Here is a 15,893-nt window from a genome sequence, read left to right as displayed (position 1 = left end):
TTTAAGTTTGTAGCTGAAACCTTAACCATTGTAAGGTTAGCAAGGATAGTGAGAGTATTTCAATTATCTTTTGACTTACGAATCCACTTTCTTGCTAGGCTCGAACAGTCATGTAGGATCGAACAGTCATAAAGTAGCAATTTCTTGTTTGGAATCAAGATATCTCAGAACAATCTATTTGTGAAATAAAGAGTTGTATTAATCTCAAACGTTTAATTGGTAGAAATCATTATCAAAGATTGGGTAAATTACATCAATCGTACCTGAACTATACCGTAGTTTACACTTTGATACCTGAATTACATTTTGTCTCAAAAATATACTCAAACTTTATATGACTGGACATTATAATATTTATAACCTGTTAGAACAGGTTAACTATTAAAAATGATGATGTGACATTGTTTGACTAGCTCTTTAATTTAAATGGGAAACATATAAATTGTAAATACAATTTTACCCTCTTTCTATCCTCCATTTCCATTTCCAATTTTATCCTTCCCTCCTCCTGCTTCATTTATTATTCCCAATGGACTACAAAACCGTCGACGCCATTTCTGTTTCTGAAATTGAAGCTCTTGGCATTTCCTTGACCTGCCTGGTCACATGGCTGCTTCAAGGACTTACTGCACCGACCCACCTGCCTGATGTATTAAAACATGCCATATCTATCCAATTTCATGTTTTGGTTACTTTTTTAAGAGCTAAAGTTCAGATTTTGATATGTGGGTTAGGTCTATTAAGTGTTGATATCTTTGAATTGTATGCTTTTTGGTTCATTGTATCTTGATCCGAAATCGAGTTTCTCGGCTCTTTAGGAATTCTCTGTTTTGAATATTGTTCTATCAGTATCGACTTAATGCTAACCCACTCACGTAAGCGGACATGGATTTTGTCCCGAAGAGAGAGAGAGTGAGAATGAAAGAGATGAAAGAAACTAAGAGAGAGAAAGTGAAAATGAAGGAGATGAAAGAGAGGTAAAAAGGTTTATGATTCTGGGTTTTGTGTTTTCAGAGGAAGAAAACAAAATCATGCTTGGTTTCAATAATTCCTGGGTCTGAACCTGTTCATGGAAGAATGTGGTACATTAGATAAATTTTTTGCTGTTACTGAACAAAGGATGAACTGATCCATATTCTTTTTATTCACCAACCCATTTACCTAAAATAATTGAAGAAGATGTCACAAATTTGAAGAGAAAGAGAAAGAAAAACAAGATTAAAGAGAGAAATAGAAGAGAGTGAAATCGGAGAGAGATGGAAAGAGAGAAATAGGGAATATTTTTTGAAATTGATTACAGGGTAGGTTATTTAGGTGTATGGTAGGTCCCAAAACATTAATTAAAAGTGGTCAAATTTGGATTGACCGTTCAGTGACCGGTTAAAAGTATTAAATTGTCCAGTCACCAATATTTGAGGTATATTTTTGAGACAAAATATAATTTAGATACCAAAGTGTGAATTAAGGTATAGTTCAGATACCATTAACGTAATTTACTCATCATAGATTAGATATGCATTAGCTACTAAATTCACTTGATAACATGCCATTTTCAGGCCTATACACTATACAACACCATGGAAAAAAAAATCTTCTGTCCCGAATTCCCTGTCCCCATTCAATTTTTGACACGTGTCCCTTTTATCTTACTTTATTGCTACTAACTATGGTTAGATATACTTAACTTTGGTTAAAATGTAGTTAAAGGGACACGTGTCAAAAATTGAATGGGGAACAGGGAAGGGGACATGGAATTCGGAACAGAAGATTTTTTTCCACAACACCACCACCATTTTCCTAAACTAAACTAAACTACCATTCTTACAAATTACACAACCAAGGCACACGAGCTTCTCTTACAAAATCTAGCTTCGCATTCACCGTTTCTTCCTTCAATGTAATGGCATCATTTCGTAGAAGATTTCTTTCAGAATCTATCCTTGCCTTCTGCTCCACTTTCACTGCAAGTTGCTCTTCTAACTCTTTAATTTCTCCCTCCAGTTTTGCTTTCTGACTATCACATTGCATAATCTTACAATCTAAATCGTGTGATTCATTTTTCAGCTTTTCTTCCCTAATTTTGATAGACAACAACTTGCTAATTTGATCTACTACCATCTTAACATCAAATCCATGCATTTCAAGGTCACTAAGAGCTTTCAAATAGCTATCAAAAACATTTCTAGGATTGTTCATTTTCAACTTTGACGCCTTTTCCACCAAACCAGCAAAGTTCAACATATTACCAATGGCAAATCCTTCACGAGTTGCCTCGTTCTCTTCCAACAGAGGAATAAAATGTGGTTTTTGTGGCAGTACTTTGAAAACTTCTAGCGAATCAACGTACTGCCAAAGAGACAAGGTCTTTGTGAAAGGCAACTCTTGCTTCTCCACTGAGAGATAAACGACAGTCCAAAATCAAGAACACAACAAAAGAAATAATATATTAACCATCCGCAATCATGACAGGTTACATACTTCTGATGCATGTTGATAGAGCTAGATCATCATTGACTGATGCTCCTCCCACTTTCGTTGTGTGATCTGCAATGAGATCTATTCATATACAAACACAAGACTAAGTTAGTATCAATACACTATTCGACCAAGCAATAAGACTTTTTTACATCATGGATCCGATTGATGGGTTTGAATTCCCTATAGGTGGCCTCTCTCCCAATTAAGGCCTGTCGCATACAGTAGGAATCAAAAGTCTAAACCTAGTTTAAATGAACCTTAATTAGTCATTAAGTCTATCCATATATGTCCAAGAAAAATATTCCTCTACATAATTGTTTAGGCTGATTTTATTTTTAAGGAATTGGATGAGATTAGTTATAGTTTTATTCTAAAAATAATTTAATTTATCAAGTCTATTTAGGCTGATGTAAGAAAAGATTTGATAATGCAATATGCTATATACACCATTTTAATTATCCATAAATACCCAAAACACAGTTCAAAATCATGAGGGTGAAGAATGAAGAAAGTGCAAATTGGCACTAAGAAACCATAAGATTAAGAAATATGTTAAAATAATGATATTTGTTCAACAAGATTATGCACTAACTTTCAAATTGAATACACCTCTTTACCTCCACAGTCTTGTATGTCCATTTTGCTTGCAATGCCTTCAAAAACATTGTGTTCTTCACCTGTGCAATTGAAATAGAATAAATTAGTTTTTCTGTATATAATTATTTAGCAATTATTGAGGTGATATCTCAGCTCAGCACCTTTATCTTGCTGCCCAAATGCATTACTTTCTTTTTGAATATTGATCTCCTGTGCAGTTAAAAGAACAAATATCATAATCAATAGTTTCCATTACATTGTTAGCTATGCTATTCTGTAACTGGCTCAACTATACCTCATGAGGAAGATGGAAAGAGTTTTCTGCACATGGGCCTAAAAAAGGAGTCAATCGAGTAAAAGAATTGGAATCAGCAGGATCTGTATTTTTCTTGTCTTCTACAACTGCGAAAAATCAGTTTCTCCACAATGAATATGAAAAAGTGACATGATATGCAGTGTTTACCTGCAGCCGGAACCTGTTGACTCATAACTTGAGCATTCAGTACTCTTTCCCTCTTCGATGACTCTGCCTTTCCATTTCCTTGTCCAGCTTCTTGTTGATTAGATCCGGCCACTGGCAGATTTCCATCAGATTTACACACTGAGCCTGTATCTTGTTCTGCTGAATTCAATAACATCGAGATTGGATGAGATAAACGGCTAGGAGAGTTTTCCTTTCTTAACTTCTTGGAATATCTTGCAAGTGTCTCCTCTCTTTCAGGAGGTTTCTTTTTTAGTTTATTACTTGTTGAGTTTGTTTTAAGAGGGGTTGACTTCTTCCTCGACTTCTTAACATAAGATTTCTCTTCAGAGTGCTTTGCAATATTATCAACATGTGCTGATTGTGCGATGTTTGGTACTTCCTGAAACAAAGTCCAGCGTCTCAGTTGTGATGTGTACAAGTTATTCTACTATAGCTAAGCCCAAACAAATGTTGTAATCAAACATCAACAGTACATATATATATGTTCGTTTTAAAAGGTTTCTTTCAATCTGAAGGGTGTTCATGTTCAGAGGAGGGGAAGATAAGAAAATGTTGTAGCACACATTAAGGTAACACTCTACTTGTAGCCTAAGCAATACTAACAAATCAAAACAAATGGATATTGTCGGAGATTAATATAAGATCTATGATTGGGCCTTAACTATCAGCTCGAGCTTTTAGTTCAAACGGGTCCATGACATGGTATCAGAGCCTCTAGGACCAAACGGTCGAGGGTTCGAGTCCTGGCAACCTCATTAATTTGTGGAATTAAAAACACAAGGCGGGATGGGCCTGTGTTGTGCACGCTGCAAGCCCAAGGGGCATTTGCGTGTGGGGGTGTGTCGGAGATTAATATAAGATCTATGATTGGGCCTTAACTATCAGCTCGAGCTTTTAGTTCAAATGGTTCCATGATATGTGCAAATGTATGCCTTTGTCAACGTAATTCTGCATCAGGCAATCACTTGCTTCTCTTAATGACCAATCTGATACACATTGAAGCAATACTAACAGATAAGTTACAAAGATTTTAAGATGTTACATCACACTTGGCTAAGATAAGATAACAAGAATTATATCTTCTTTTGCTAAAAAAAAACTCCAAAATTATCTAAGTTGCTAAATAGACAAGGAACAATTTCATCAATCATCAAGGTTTTAGACAAATCATTCACAGCGAGATATGATTTCCTCTAACGAAGGAGCATGTGAACAAGTTTAATTGTGCTAGTTATTTAACTGCACATGCAACGAAGACGGTGTCATAGCCGGAAATGGTGCAAAAATATGCATCATGTTAATGTAAGCATCCAAATACGGCATGAAATTATCATACTCCAAAAAAGATGCAACAAAGTTAACAGATTTAGTTCATTTGGTCCTTCAACTTGGCTCAACAAGTATCATTTTGGACTGATAAACCAATTAAAATTCATTTAATTCAATGAATGGCCAAGAGGTCACGGGTTCGAGTCTTAGGAGCGGCCTCTTTCCAAATAAATTGGCAGGGGAAGGCTAGCCCCCAGTACACCCTTGTGGTGGGACCCCTCCCCGGACCCTCGCTCAGCGGGGACGCGTAGTGCGACCGGGCCGCCCTTTTTAATTCAATGAATGGCCAAATTGGAAAAAGAAAAATGAAAGAAAAAACAGTCTACCCTGCTCAAACTAACCCATCTGCCGTTGGTCCAGAGTAGGCACGGCCTTATCTCTGAATGACTCAACTCTATCTCCTTATCTTGGGACTTCAAAAGGACGGCATATCTTCCCCCTGTGAGAATTTTGGCAATGGAACCTCTGCTCCAACAAGAATCATGGAAAGCATCTACATCTTCCAAGATTTTAAATTTTTGGACCTCCAACTTAGGAGGAAGAGTTCGAACATGGAATGAGTCAATCACTTCTTCCACATGGTTATGATCATACTCCACTAAGAAAGAATTGAAGCCAACTTCATCAACAACACTTGCTGGGAACCAAGCCTCTTTTAAATTCACTTCAATAGCCATTCCTTTGCAAATCTCCAACCCTTTCATTCTCTTTTAAGGATCAATTAAACAAAAATGAGTGTTGTGTATGAAAAATCTAAGTAACAATGTCTACAAAATGCAAGTACAAGTCTTGACTATTAAAACATGAATTAGACTTTGCAGTGTAAACACATTAATAAAGTACCAAAACCTAATAATTTTGATTTGAAGGTATAAAACAACAAAAATTACTCTATATGTTTGAGTTAACAAATTGTCAATGTCATACATACAAATAAGAAGGGGGCTAAACATATCAACGCCTCAATTTGTCCCAAAAACCGATTCTCACCTGTTATCGAGTTCAGGGGTCACTAGAGCATGTCTAGTGGGAGTAAATTCCTTGTTACTTTGTACGGCGGGGTTGTAACCAACCATTAATTTAGTTGTTATTTTTTTTTAGTTTGTTACTGATAAAATAACAAACTTCATGTCTGGCACCAAGAAAATATAAAAAGCAATAAGAGGGTGAGCTCCATGGAAGGAGCCACGAGCGCTGCATCTGGTGCCTGTAAGATTGATGCGGTGCGTCTGGCGCCAGCAAAAAGCAGACTGCTTTTGGCTGTGGGCTAAGCTTCCTCTAAATTTCCGTTTTAACCCAAAATAATAGTAAAAAGTACTTTTTCAATTAATTAACAAACCTTTCTAGTGGGATGTTATTTTTGGGTGTTATTTATGCCTAGTTGGCACCCAAAAAATAACATAGCCTTGAACTTACTTAAAATACCTATTGATCCTTGAAACTTACTTAAAAGGAAGTATGGACCCTAGAACTTGGTTAACATGCACTTAAGCGGAAACAGACATCGACAATGCCAAACTTGTAAAATATCCTCTTAGGCTGGCTGCCAATCATGTAAAATCAAGCAAGTTTAAGAGAGCTAATGATACAGGTACAAAGTTTAGAGAACAATGGGTTTATTTTTGGGACAAGTAGAGGTGACATTACTGAATTGAATCCACATGCAAGACCATTTTGAGAAGAAAGCTTACCATCTGTTTAGGGGTTTGAACCCATTGAGCATGAGTCCAATCCAAGTGAAACCTCAAATGCTGAGAGGAAAAAGTGAAGAGTTCAGGTGGGGTTTCAAAGACCACATTGTAACTTGTTTTATTCTCCTCGGAGACTTGAACATCAGTGACCACACCCTTCCACCACCCATCACGATGGAATGCGTCGACGACATCATGCGGCTCATAAGTCTGATCAGGCAGAGGAGGCGGAGGAACAGGCCTAATGAATGAGCTGGGTACACCTTCAATTAATGGCTTACTTGGGTCCGTCTCAGAAAGTAAATGGTCATATTGAACCAAGACTTGGTTTTTTCTTTTGGGTGGTGTAACAATCTTGGCGCTGTACCAAGCCCCCTTAAAACCTTCATCGTCGCTACTCACCTCCACCTTTGATTCGTTGCTTAAAAATTCAATCTTGGAAATGGACACCATGCTCATCGGAGGCCTGCCTCTTCCTCTTCCTCTTGAACTCATAACTCTTGGACTTCTTCTTCTCATGACTCTTTCACTTGGTGATTTCAAACTCAAACTTAACGGAGACATGCCAATTAAATGCTTTTCAACAATGTATGTATTGGGCTTTACTCCATGTCAAACCCATCAAATTAGGCCCCTAATCCAATAACTTCGATTCTTCTTTTTTTTTTTTTTTTTTTTTGATAAACGATTCTTCTATTTCTTAAATACAAATATTATACATTTTAATTATGATAATTTAGTATTGGCTTAAAGGCTAATATAATTAAAAATATTTAAAATTATAGAAAGATATGATAAAATATTTTTAATATTTTATATAATTTTTTTTTATTAACATGTGAATCTATCTATCTATACTATATATAAAGGAAGCAGAGAGAAATGATGAGAAGTGTTTTAGAGGCATTTTTGATAAGTTGTCAACGTAGAAAAAAATCAAATTAAAAAGATTTAATTAATTAAAAATAACAGATTTATAAATAATATATTAAACAATTACTATCCCATTAATTAAAATAATAAAAGAAAGTAAGAGTTACAGAAAGATGAAAAAACACAAAGCAAAGGAAATCCAAAAGTCGCAAATAAACTTCTATATAAAGTATGATAGATAGTATTTCATCATTATATTTATTGGCCATGATAGATAGTATTATATTTCTTAAGGTAATTATTCGATTTTTTTTCATATGTTGTAGTTATTTTGTTCTCAACTGTGTTGTTGTTTTATTTTTCATATGTCGTTATCCAGGTTTCATATTTGTGATGCATGGACAACTAAAATCGGGAAATACAAAGGTGGAATTTATAGATCACCTACCAATGAGGGCTAAATTTTGAAGGAGTGGGAATCGAACCTCAAACCTGTCAAGCAGAGGTTCAATGCCTTACCACTCGGATCAACCCTCATTGGCAAAAATATATATTATTTCAAATATACATAATATGTCATTTTATTTATCTAAGTTATATAAAAGTTTCATATCCCGTGCATCGCACGGGTAACTAGTTATAAATAGTGGCAGAGCCAGTAATCCATACCTGCCGGTGTTAATTTTAAACCGGAAAAAACTTCAAAGTCCAACTCATTAGGATTGCCAAAAAAATTTAGCTTTCCAGCATGCTAAAACTTTATTATTTTAGTATATTGGTTAAAAAATTAAAAATACCCAACAAGAAAAAATAGACATATTTAATTTTCTAAAAAGTCAACACTAATTTCTTAAAAATGATAACATTTTACACTTATTTTAGTTATAATTCTTATAAATTAAAATTTAATTCAAAACTTAAGTTACTTGAGTATTAAAAGTAAGAAATTGATTTTTTTTCATGAAAAAAAATGTATAACAAAAATGAATTCAAAAGTGTTATAAAAATTAAGGGCTCGTAATTAATAATAGTAACTAACTCAAAAGCATGCATCCTAACCAACTCAATCACTTTAAAACATTGAGATATTACTATACATACACTAAATATAAACAATATTAGAGGGGGGCGGAACCACCGCTACTCAAGTGTGGAGCCAATGGCAGGGGGTTTTGGTCCCCTCGGGCTATTTGCTGGCTCCACCCCCTGGTTACAAAAAATCGTTGGATTCGTGTAATGTGTTTACAAATCGGATATAAATTTACTATCTTGGTTAAGAGTGACATGTAAAAATACGAGAGGTTTGAGGTGTATTTGCATGTAAAGTTGTCAAAGACATTAGACGCTGGTCAAAGATATAGGGCCCTCGATGATTAGTTAAGGATTAATCAGATTCATATTTTTTATATTTTCTTATTTATTAATAAATAAATTATTATATTATGTAAAATAATTATGAAATGACTTTATATATATCTTGTACATGTATTTATAAAAATACGTCAATAATATTTAAACAATAATATCATTAAAACAATTCAAACAAATAAAATATAATGTGCATAACTAATATAATTTACCGAAAACTATTAATGTCCTTAAAATTTTAAATCATATCATGGAAACAAATAAAAATCACAATTAAACAAAATTTACACAAAACCATGCAACAATATTCAAAAGTAAATTATAACGAAACAAACAAAAATGTAATAAACAAAATTTACACAAAACCATGCAACAATATTCAAAAGTAAAGTATAATGAAACAAAAAAAAAAAAAGAATTTTCTGCTTTGATTATCGTCAAGATAGGCCTTGGACAGTTTAGGCGCTACCTAAGCGGTCAAAAAATATGGTAATAATCTTAAATACTTATATCATTTTCGAGTTAGTATATAATTTAATAAGTTTAGATGTAACGGTGAATGGCCAAATTCTATATGATCATTGATAGATTACATAAATATTGTTAGTCATTAAGGTCCATATGATCAAAACCGTAATTTTATATTAACCTAAATCTGAATACTAAAATTACATATGAATCCATCGGTGTAATTTTTCTACTTTTAATCAGACCTAAAATAAACCAGTAACCATGGTAACTATGGTAACTAGTAACCAAGGTTAAGACTAATGAGACTATTTCAATCCTCTTTTGCAAAATGAGAAGACAGGAACGTATTGGCGTTTTAGCAAATTTACTTTCTAACTAGGCTCGAAAATTGAAGGTTAAAAATCTGAACAACTTGATTAGAATATTCGGTAGAAATAAAGAAAGAAAGGACAACTTGATTGACGTGTGAGGTGAGAGTAAACTTGCACGAGAGGCAAAAGAAATTGGACCCAACATAATATCTGTTTTTGTATGTCTACAAATTTAGACACAATAATAATAATATATAATTGGCATGCATGCCTACATAATTAAAGCAAAAGATATTTATGAATGCTCTGCTCTATCCCAAAAAATAAATAATATATATACATATATATTGGTTTTTCGAATAGTTGATATTACATAAACTTATTTATTAAAATTAATAGTTGTTTGTCATAAATAAAGACAATTATATTTTTGAACAATAAGTTAATTAAAAAAACTCGTACAATTTTCAAAATTATTCCATCTGTTTCAAAATAATTATTGCATTTTATCAAATCACACATATTAAAAAAATAATTAATTTGTATTAAATTTATAAAACATAAACTATAATACCATTTATCTTTTTCTTTATTGATAATTCTGATTTTTTATGTCACTCATTAAATTGAACCACACTCTACACATTGAAAACTTAAAATGACAAAAGATGTAATTAATATTAAAATCATTAATAAGGGTAAAATAGAAAAAAAAATTGTCTTAAAAACTAAAATTAACAAATAATATGAAATAAGAAATTTTAATAAAATGTGACAATTATTTTGAAAAGCCTCTAATTTAGCAAAACAAAAAAAAAAAAAAAAAAAAAAAACTCTTTATCAAACAAGCCATAATATTTTTTACTTGTGTCAATACAAAATATATTTGCTTTAAATTTCCTCTCAAGTGGATTTTAAAAATAAGATTAAGCAATCAGAGTCAATTAAACTCGACTGTACACACTGTATCATATAATTTACAGATCTCTCTTTGTTTTTGAGGATGCAAAGTAACTAATAAGTGGAATAAAAACATTAGAGAAGTTGAACAGCAGCAATGGATGGAATTTTCTCCCGTAATTTCTGTGTAAGCGCTACTCGAACAGTCATAACACCGGCTGCTGGACCTGTGATACGGATTTTGACGATTGGCTCTTCAATTGAAACTAGTTCAAGAGATCCTCCTGCTGCCCCAACTAGGTAAGGCCTTATTTCTTCAAGCACCTGACATCATTCACAACCACCCAATAATAAGCTAACAGGAAACTCAACTGATACTAAGCAGAAAAACAAGACATATCCCGTAATAATGTTTGAAGCAGCACTCACTTGATCCTACTTATTAAAGGCTCTCTCTCTCTCACTATAACAACAAGTACCAGATATGGTTCTAAATGCTAATAATGCCACAATCTCTATAGCATTATCATTCCATTGTTCACATCTGACATAGTTCGCTTAGATCGCCCGACACTGCTCACTGGTTTGTGAATCGACCAAGCCCCAGCTAATCAACCTGATGCATCCTTGTACCAGAGACAAATTTACAAGGTCTGGCATACCGTCTATGTCATTCTAGAGGTCTGTACTACCTTGATGCACAACCCGCCATGCAAAAACTACCAACTCAATCATTCTCAATTACTATATAATAACATAGATATATTCCATGGCTTCTTTACTTTTTATTGGAATAACAGAAACAGGAAACACTCCTTCACACAATCACTGTGATTTGTTAAAGAGAACTAACTCATATATACAGACTGTACATGACCAATGTGGGATGAGGAATAATGAAAAGACCTACACCATTCTATTCACTAAACCATCATCAATCAATAAGACAAGAACTGCACAGCTAGTTGCTGTAGGTGGCAAAAACAGGCAGTGAGAAACCAAAATGCAAGGCAGACATTCCACCTGTCGAGGCCAATTTAACAAGACGGAAACAGTTTGATGTGTACTTCAAAGAAAGAAGAAAAGTTGGAAAAGTATGGAGAGCCAATGGCTAAGAGAGCATCAATATAGTGCAATAGATTGAAGAAGAAACTGATTCAGTGTTCTCTTTATATAAAGAGAAAACCACATAGTTGATTTTTAGGGACTAAAAGAAGATAGTTACTTAAGCAGAACCTTACCCCTTCAGTGCTCAAACATGAGTTCAGAATAAAACTCAAATGCTGGTGGATAGGTGACAAAATTACAAAATCTCGCAAGCACTGAATCAAGATGATATTTTATACAATGCTTTATTGGCTCAGAGTTCAGTGCCTTTGGAGTTGAAAGAGACTTATCCTCCATTATTATTATCTTTTTCATCTTCAAGTATTTATTTATAGATTAGCATGTTCAATTTGTTCATCTTGTGGTTCTTCACCATTTCTCTCTCCTTTCAAGTTCTAAGACGCAACTAGTTGAAACACTATATGCAGTAAGAAGCGAAATATGAAAACACATTCTCTCAAGAAAACCACATGTAATTGCATATACTAAAAAATATTAATAATAATAAGCATTAGCCCGATGTTAGTTCTCATGATATTACCTTCTCTATGTTTTCTTCATTCAGTTCAAGCCCAGTTTCTCCATCTGCTATTGGTTCTACTGCAACTATTTCAGGAATTTTCTCCATTAAGCGGCGCTCAATCCCCAACTTCATCGTCGTAACAGAACTTGGACAAGAGCCACAGGCTCCTTGTAACTTTAATCGCACCACATTGCCATCAATCTCATGCAATGCAACATTACCACCGTCTGCTATGAGATATGGTCGAACTTCATCCAATACACTTTCAACATTTGCAGCAGTTAGAGGCAATTCCAATGCTGATTCTGGGGTAGCAACTGCCTTTACAACTGCAGAACATCAAACGAAGCAATAAAGAAGAGGCTTCTTAAAATTCACCTACCAGGAAGATAATTGAATAAGAGCAACTTAAATAAATGAACAGTTATCTAATAAGGGCGGCCCGGTGCACTACGCATCCCCGCTAAGCAGGTACCGGGGAGAGGTCCCACCACAAGGGTGTATTGGGGGCAAGCCTTCCTTGCCAATTTCTTTTTGGCAAAAGGCTGCTTGTGACATCTCAGTCACACGACAATAATTACCGTTTACAAACAGTTATCTAATAATTATGAGAAAACAACGCACATACAAATCGGAAAATAGCAACATCAGTAGGTTTTTTTTAAAGTAATAGAAAACATGGACTGCGTCTCTGAGTGTCAATTCGTATAACTGGAGGTGGTTCTGGTCCCCTCTGTTAAGTTCATGATTTCAATACCGATAATTCTCCCAAAAAGCAGGAGATATAGCGATTTATCCATAAACTATTGTGAATTCACAACAAAAACAAGAAGACTTAATCAGATTAAGTGCTCGCTCATAATCACTTCTTAACTTCATTAGAAACAAATTAGCAGCAATCAATAATGGAACCTTCAGAAAAACAAAAAAAAATAAATAATGGAACCTTCATTATAAAGGAAAACATACAAACCTATCCTCCTTGTAAAGCCAGGCGACCGAATTCGCACAGAACGGCATGGGACGCGACATAGCTTATTGCGAAACTGTTTGAGCGAAACTTGGCTACCAAATAAGCTCGAACTCTGCGGATTAGGTTTCACTTCATTAGAATTTTACATAGGCAGATTATTAAAAAAAAAGCAATAGTTTCAGAGAGCAGAAGAAGACCTTAAAAGGACGAGAAGAGGAAGGAGACTCTAGGGTTTGCTGGGCCCTGCAATAAGTTGGGTTAAGCACCACAGCTTGCATATCTCCCTCTTGAATAGCAGATCAAAACCGATAGAGAGATTCAGAAACCGATAGCTACACGAATTGCGAGAGAAATCAAAATTCCAATTCTAATTGATCGACAAATCAGCTAAAGTCCGCTAATCTCTGAAATTCCGGCCGTCGCCTTTTTTTCCTGGTCGAAGTTGGAGGGCTATGAGTATAATTTATTTTCTTTGTTTTGATTTGAAAATGTGGCTGGAATCTGGGATTGGTTGTTGATATATAATATATTCCAGAAGCCAGAAGGGATCCATATTATAAAACCGAACCGACCGGTTTGGTAAGAATCAGCTCCGGTTAATTGTCGTTATTTGGGTTTACTGGTCAACCCGTCGCCCAGATGAACCGGCAACAAATCGGCTATAGTAAAATGGCATCGTTTAAGTCCCGAACATTTCTGTTTTATCCTATTTATTTACCATGGCTTAATGCTTTTCCAGTCCCCTTGTCTAAATTGGTGATTTTACCCTCTAACTCATTAAATGTCCTATTTACCTCCTTAATTTCATAAAAATGGTATTTCTTATCCCTATAATTTGTTCAAATTTGTCATTTTACCCCTTCTCGACTCATCGAATATCCTATTTACCCCCTTAACTTCATAAAAATGGTATTTCTCACCACTTATGATCCTATTTACTCTCTTAACTCCATAAAAATGATATTTTTTATCCATTTATAGTAGTAAAAAAAAGTAAAAAGAAAGAAATAACGAATAAAAAATACAAATAACAACAACATATAATATAAACAAGTTAAATACATTATATGTAGGGATAATGTACCAAAATAGGCCTATAATTTTTGGAGAAGTATCAATTTAGGTTCCACTTACAAAATAGCATAAATATACGTTTAACGTTTAAAAAAATTATCAATTTAGGCCTCGATAACGGATTGTAAGGGGTGAAAAATACCACTTTTATGGAGTTAAGGGGGTAAATAGAACATTTTATGAGTTGGGGGGATAAATGGACAAGTTGAGGGGGTGAGAAATACCACTTTTATGGAGTTAAGGGGGTATTTAGGACATTCAATGAGTTGAAGGGGTAAAATGACCAATTTGGACAAGTTAAGGGGGCTGAGGAAGCACTAGGCCATTTACCTTCTACTTCCTTCAAGGACTATAAATGAGTAAATTATTTGAACGGTTTTGTGGTTGGTTCGATAAAAGTTTAATTCGGTTTGGTTTTAAACGAGCCTCTTATATTTATAATTTAGACTCAATTCATAAACACATCGAGTTTGAACATGTCAAAATTCGCTTCGAAAGATCGCGAGTAGATTCGGTTATAGGTTTGTAAACAAATTTATGAACAAACTCGATTATAATGTTCGCGAACAGACTCAATAAAAAATCTGTGAATAATATTGAATATTATTTATATTTAATATAATTCCATATATATTTTTTAAGAAATCATTTATTCTATTAAAAATTAAATTTAATAATAAATATTATTTATATACATTTTTATCTCAAATATATATATATATAGTACAAAATAGTAACGATGGAGCTGAAGTGTCATTTCTTCCCTTTTTATTGATAAAAAATATATTATAATATGTAATATATTAATTTTAATTATATTATTATATTTACCTATAAAAAGATTATTTTATCTGTACTATATTTAAGAGTTCTACAGAGTTTAAATTAATCCTTAAAATCTCTCTAATTCTCTGTATATCTATATATCTATATATAATATAAAACAGTAACGATGGAGCTGAGGTGTCACTTCATCATTTTTTACTGATAAAAAATATAATATAATATATAATATGTTAATTTTAATTATATTATTATATTTATCTAAAAAGGATTATTTAAAGTAAATGTGAAAATAAAATAATAATATTTAACTTATATAACACCTTTATATCATTATAATTGTAATTATTAGATTATATTTTTGTTAATATTTATATGTTAAGATGAATCTGTGCATCGTACGGGCCAAAAACTAGTTAAAAAGAGAAATTTACAAGGTGTCGGGTAGTTATACCAAAAAAAAATTATAAAAAAAAACTTCAGTTTTGAAAAAGGATAAATTACAAAAATAATCCAATTCGGAGATCCATTAATATATTTAGACTCATTACACCATCTATTACATATCTAGACTATTTCAATATGGACTTTCTCAAAATACCCTCCATATATATATAACAAACTTAGTCATTTCTTCCTTTTTCTTTTTTCTTTCATTCTGTGAACTCGAAGTGTTATAGGCTATGCGAATTCGAAGTGTATTTTGACGGTTTCAATGGCAAAAATAAAAAAGAAGGTAAGTATTAAAGTATCTAACTGTTTTTTTTACGGTTTACTTATAGGGTTCAGGTTTTGTTGGTTCGTTTTATCGTTTTGCGATTTTGGTTTAGGGTTTAGTTATCATTTTGCGTTATTTTTTAGGTATATTTTGCATAATGTAACTTAGAAATGACCCTATATTAGAGTGTGTAGTGTTGTTTTGCTAGAAAAC

At 33.4% G+C, this 15,893-nt stretch overlaps 2 protein-coding genes across 6 annotated transcripts; both read right to left on the bottom strand.

Moving 5' to 3' along the window:
- Nucleotides 1–242: 242 nt before the first annotated feature.
- On the bottom strand, nucleotides 243–7,095 carry LOC136225842 (DUF724 domain-containing protein 3-like). 5 transcript variants are annotated; one of them, XM_066013964.1, is made up of 8 exons: nucleotides 6,580–7,095; nucleotides 5,215–5,595; nucleotides 3,539–3,938; nucleotides 3,371–3,477; nucleotides 3,237–3,285; nucleotides 3,096–3,155; nucleotides 2,479–2,556; nucleotides 243–2,393 (listed from the first exon to the last, which is right to left on the bottom strand). In XM_066013964.1, the coding sequence occupies exons 1-8, from the start codon at nucleotides 7,072–7,074 to the stop codon at nucleotides 1,822–1,824; spliced, it is 2,142 nt and encodes a 713-aa protein (XP_065870036.1). In that variant the 5' UTR covers nucleotides 7,075–7,095; the 3' UTR covers nucleotides 243–1,821. The 5 variants fall into 5 exon arrangements, with proteins under 5 accessions (XP_065870036.1, XP_065870037.1, XP_065870038.1 ...); XM_066013965.1 differs by having other exon boundaries at nucleotides 3,371–3,471; XM_066013966.1 differs by having other exon boundaries at nucleotides 3,371–3,468.
- A 3,392-nt stretch (nucleotides 7,096–10,487) lies between these two features.
- On the bottom strand, nucleotides 10,488–13,603 carry LOC136227411 (nifU-like protein 2, chloroplastic). The gene is made up of 4 exons (XM_066016058.1): nucleotides 13,303–13,603; nucleotides 13,106–13,217; nucleotides 12,151–12,461; nucleotides 10,488–10,826 (listed from the first exon to the last, which is right to left on the bottom strand). The coding sequence occupies exons 1-4, from the start codon at nucleotides 13,381–13,383 to the stop codon at nucleotides 10,638–10,640; spliced, it is 693 nt and encodes a 230-aa protein (XP_065872130.1). The 5' UTR covers nucleotides 13,384–13,603; the 3' UTR covers nucleotides 10,488–10,637.
- Between the last annotated feature and the right edge of the window lie 2,290 nt (nucleotides 13,604–15,893).

This window comes from Euphorbia lathyris, chromosome 4, assembly GCF_963576675.1.
Source record: "Euphorbia lathyris chromosome 4, ddEupLath1.1, whole genome shotgun sequence".
NCBI classification, from domain to species: Eukaryota; Viridiplantae; Streptophyta; class Magnoliopsida; order Malpighiales; family Euphorbiaceae; genus Euphorbia; species Euphorbia lathyris.
This window is presented reverse-complemented; position numbering and strand designations above follow the sequence as displayed.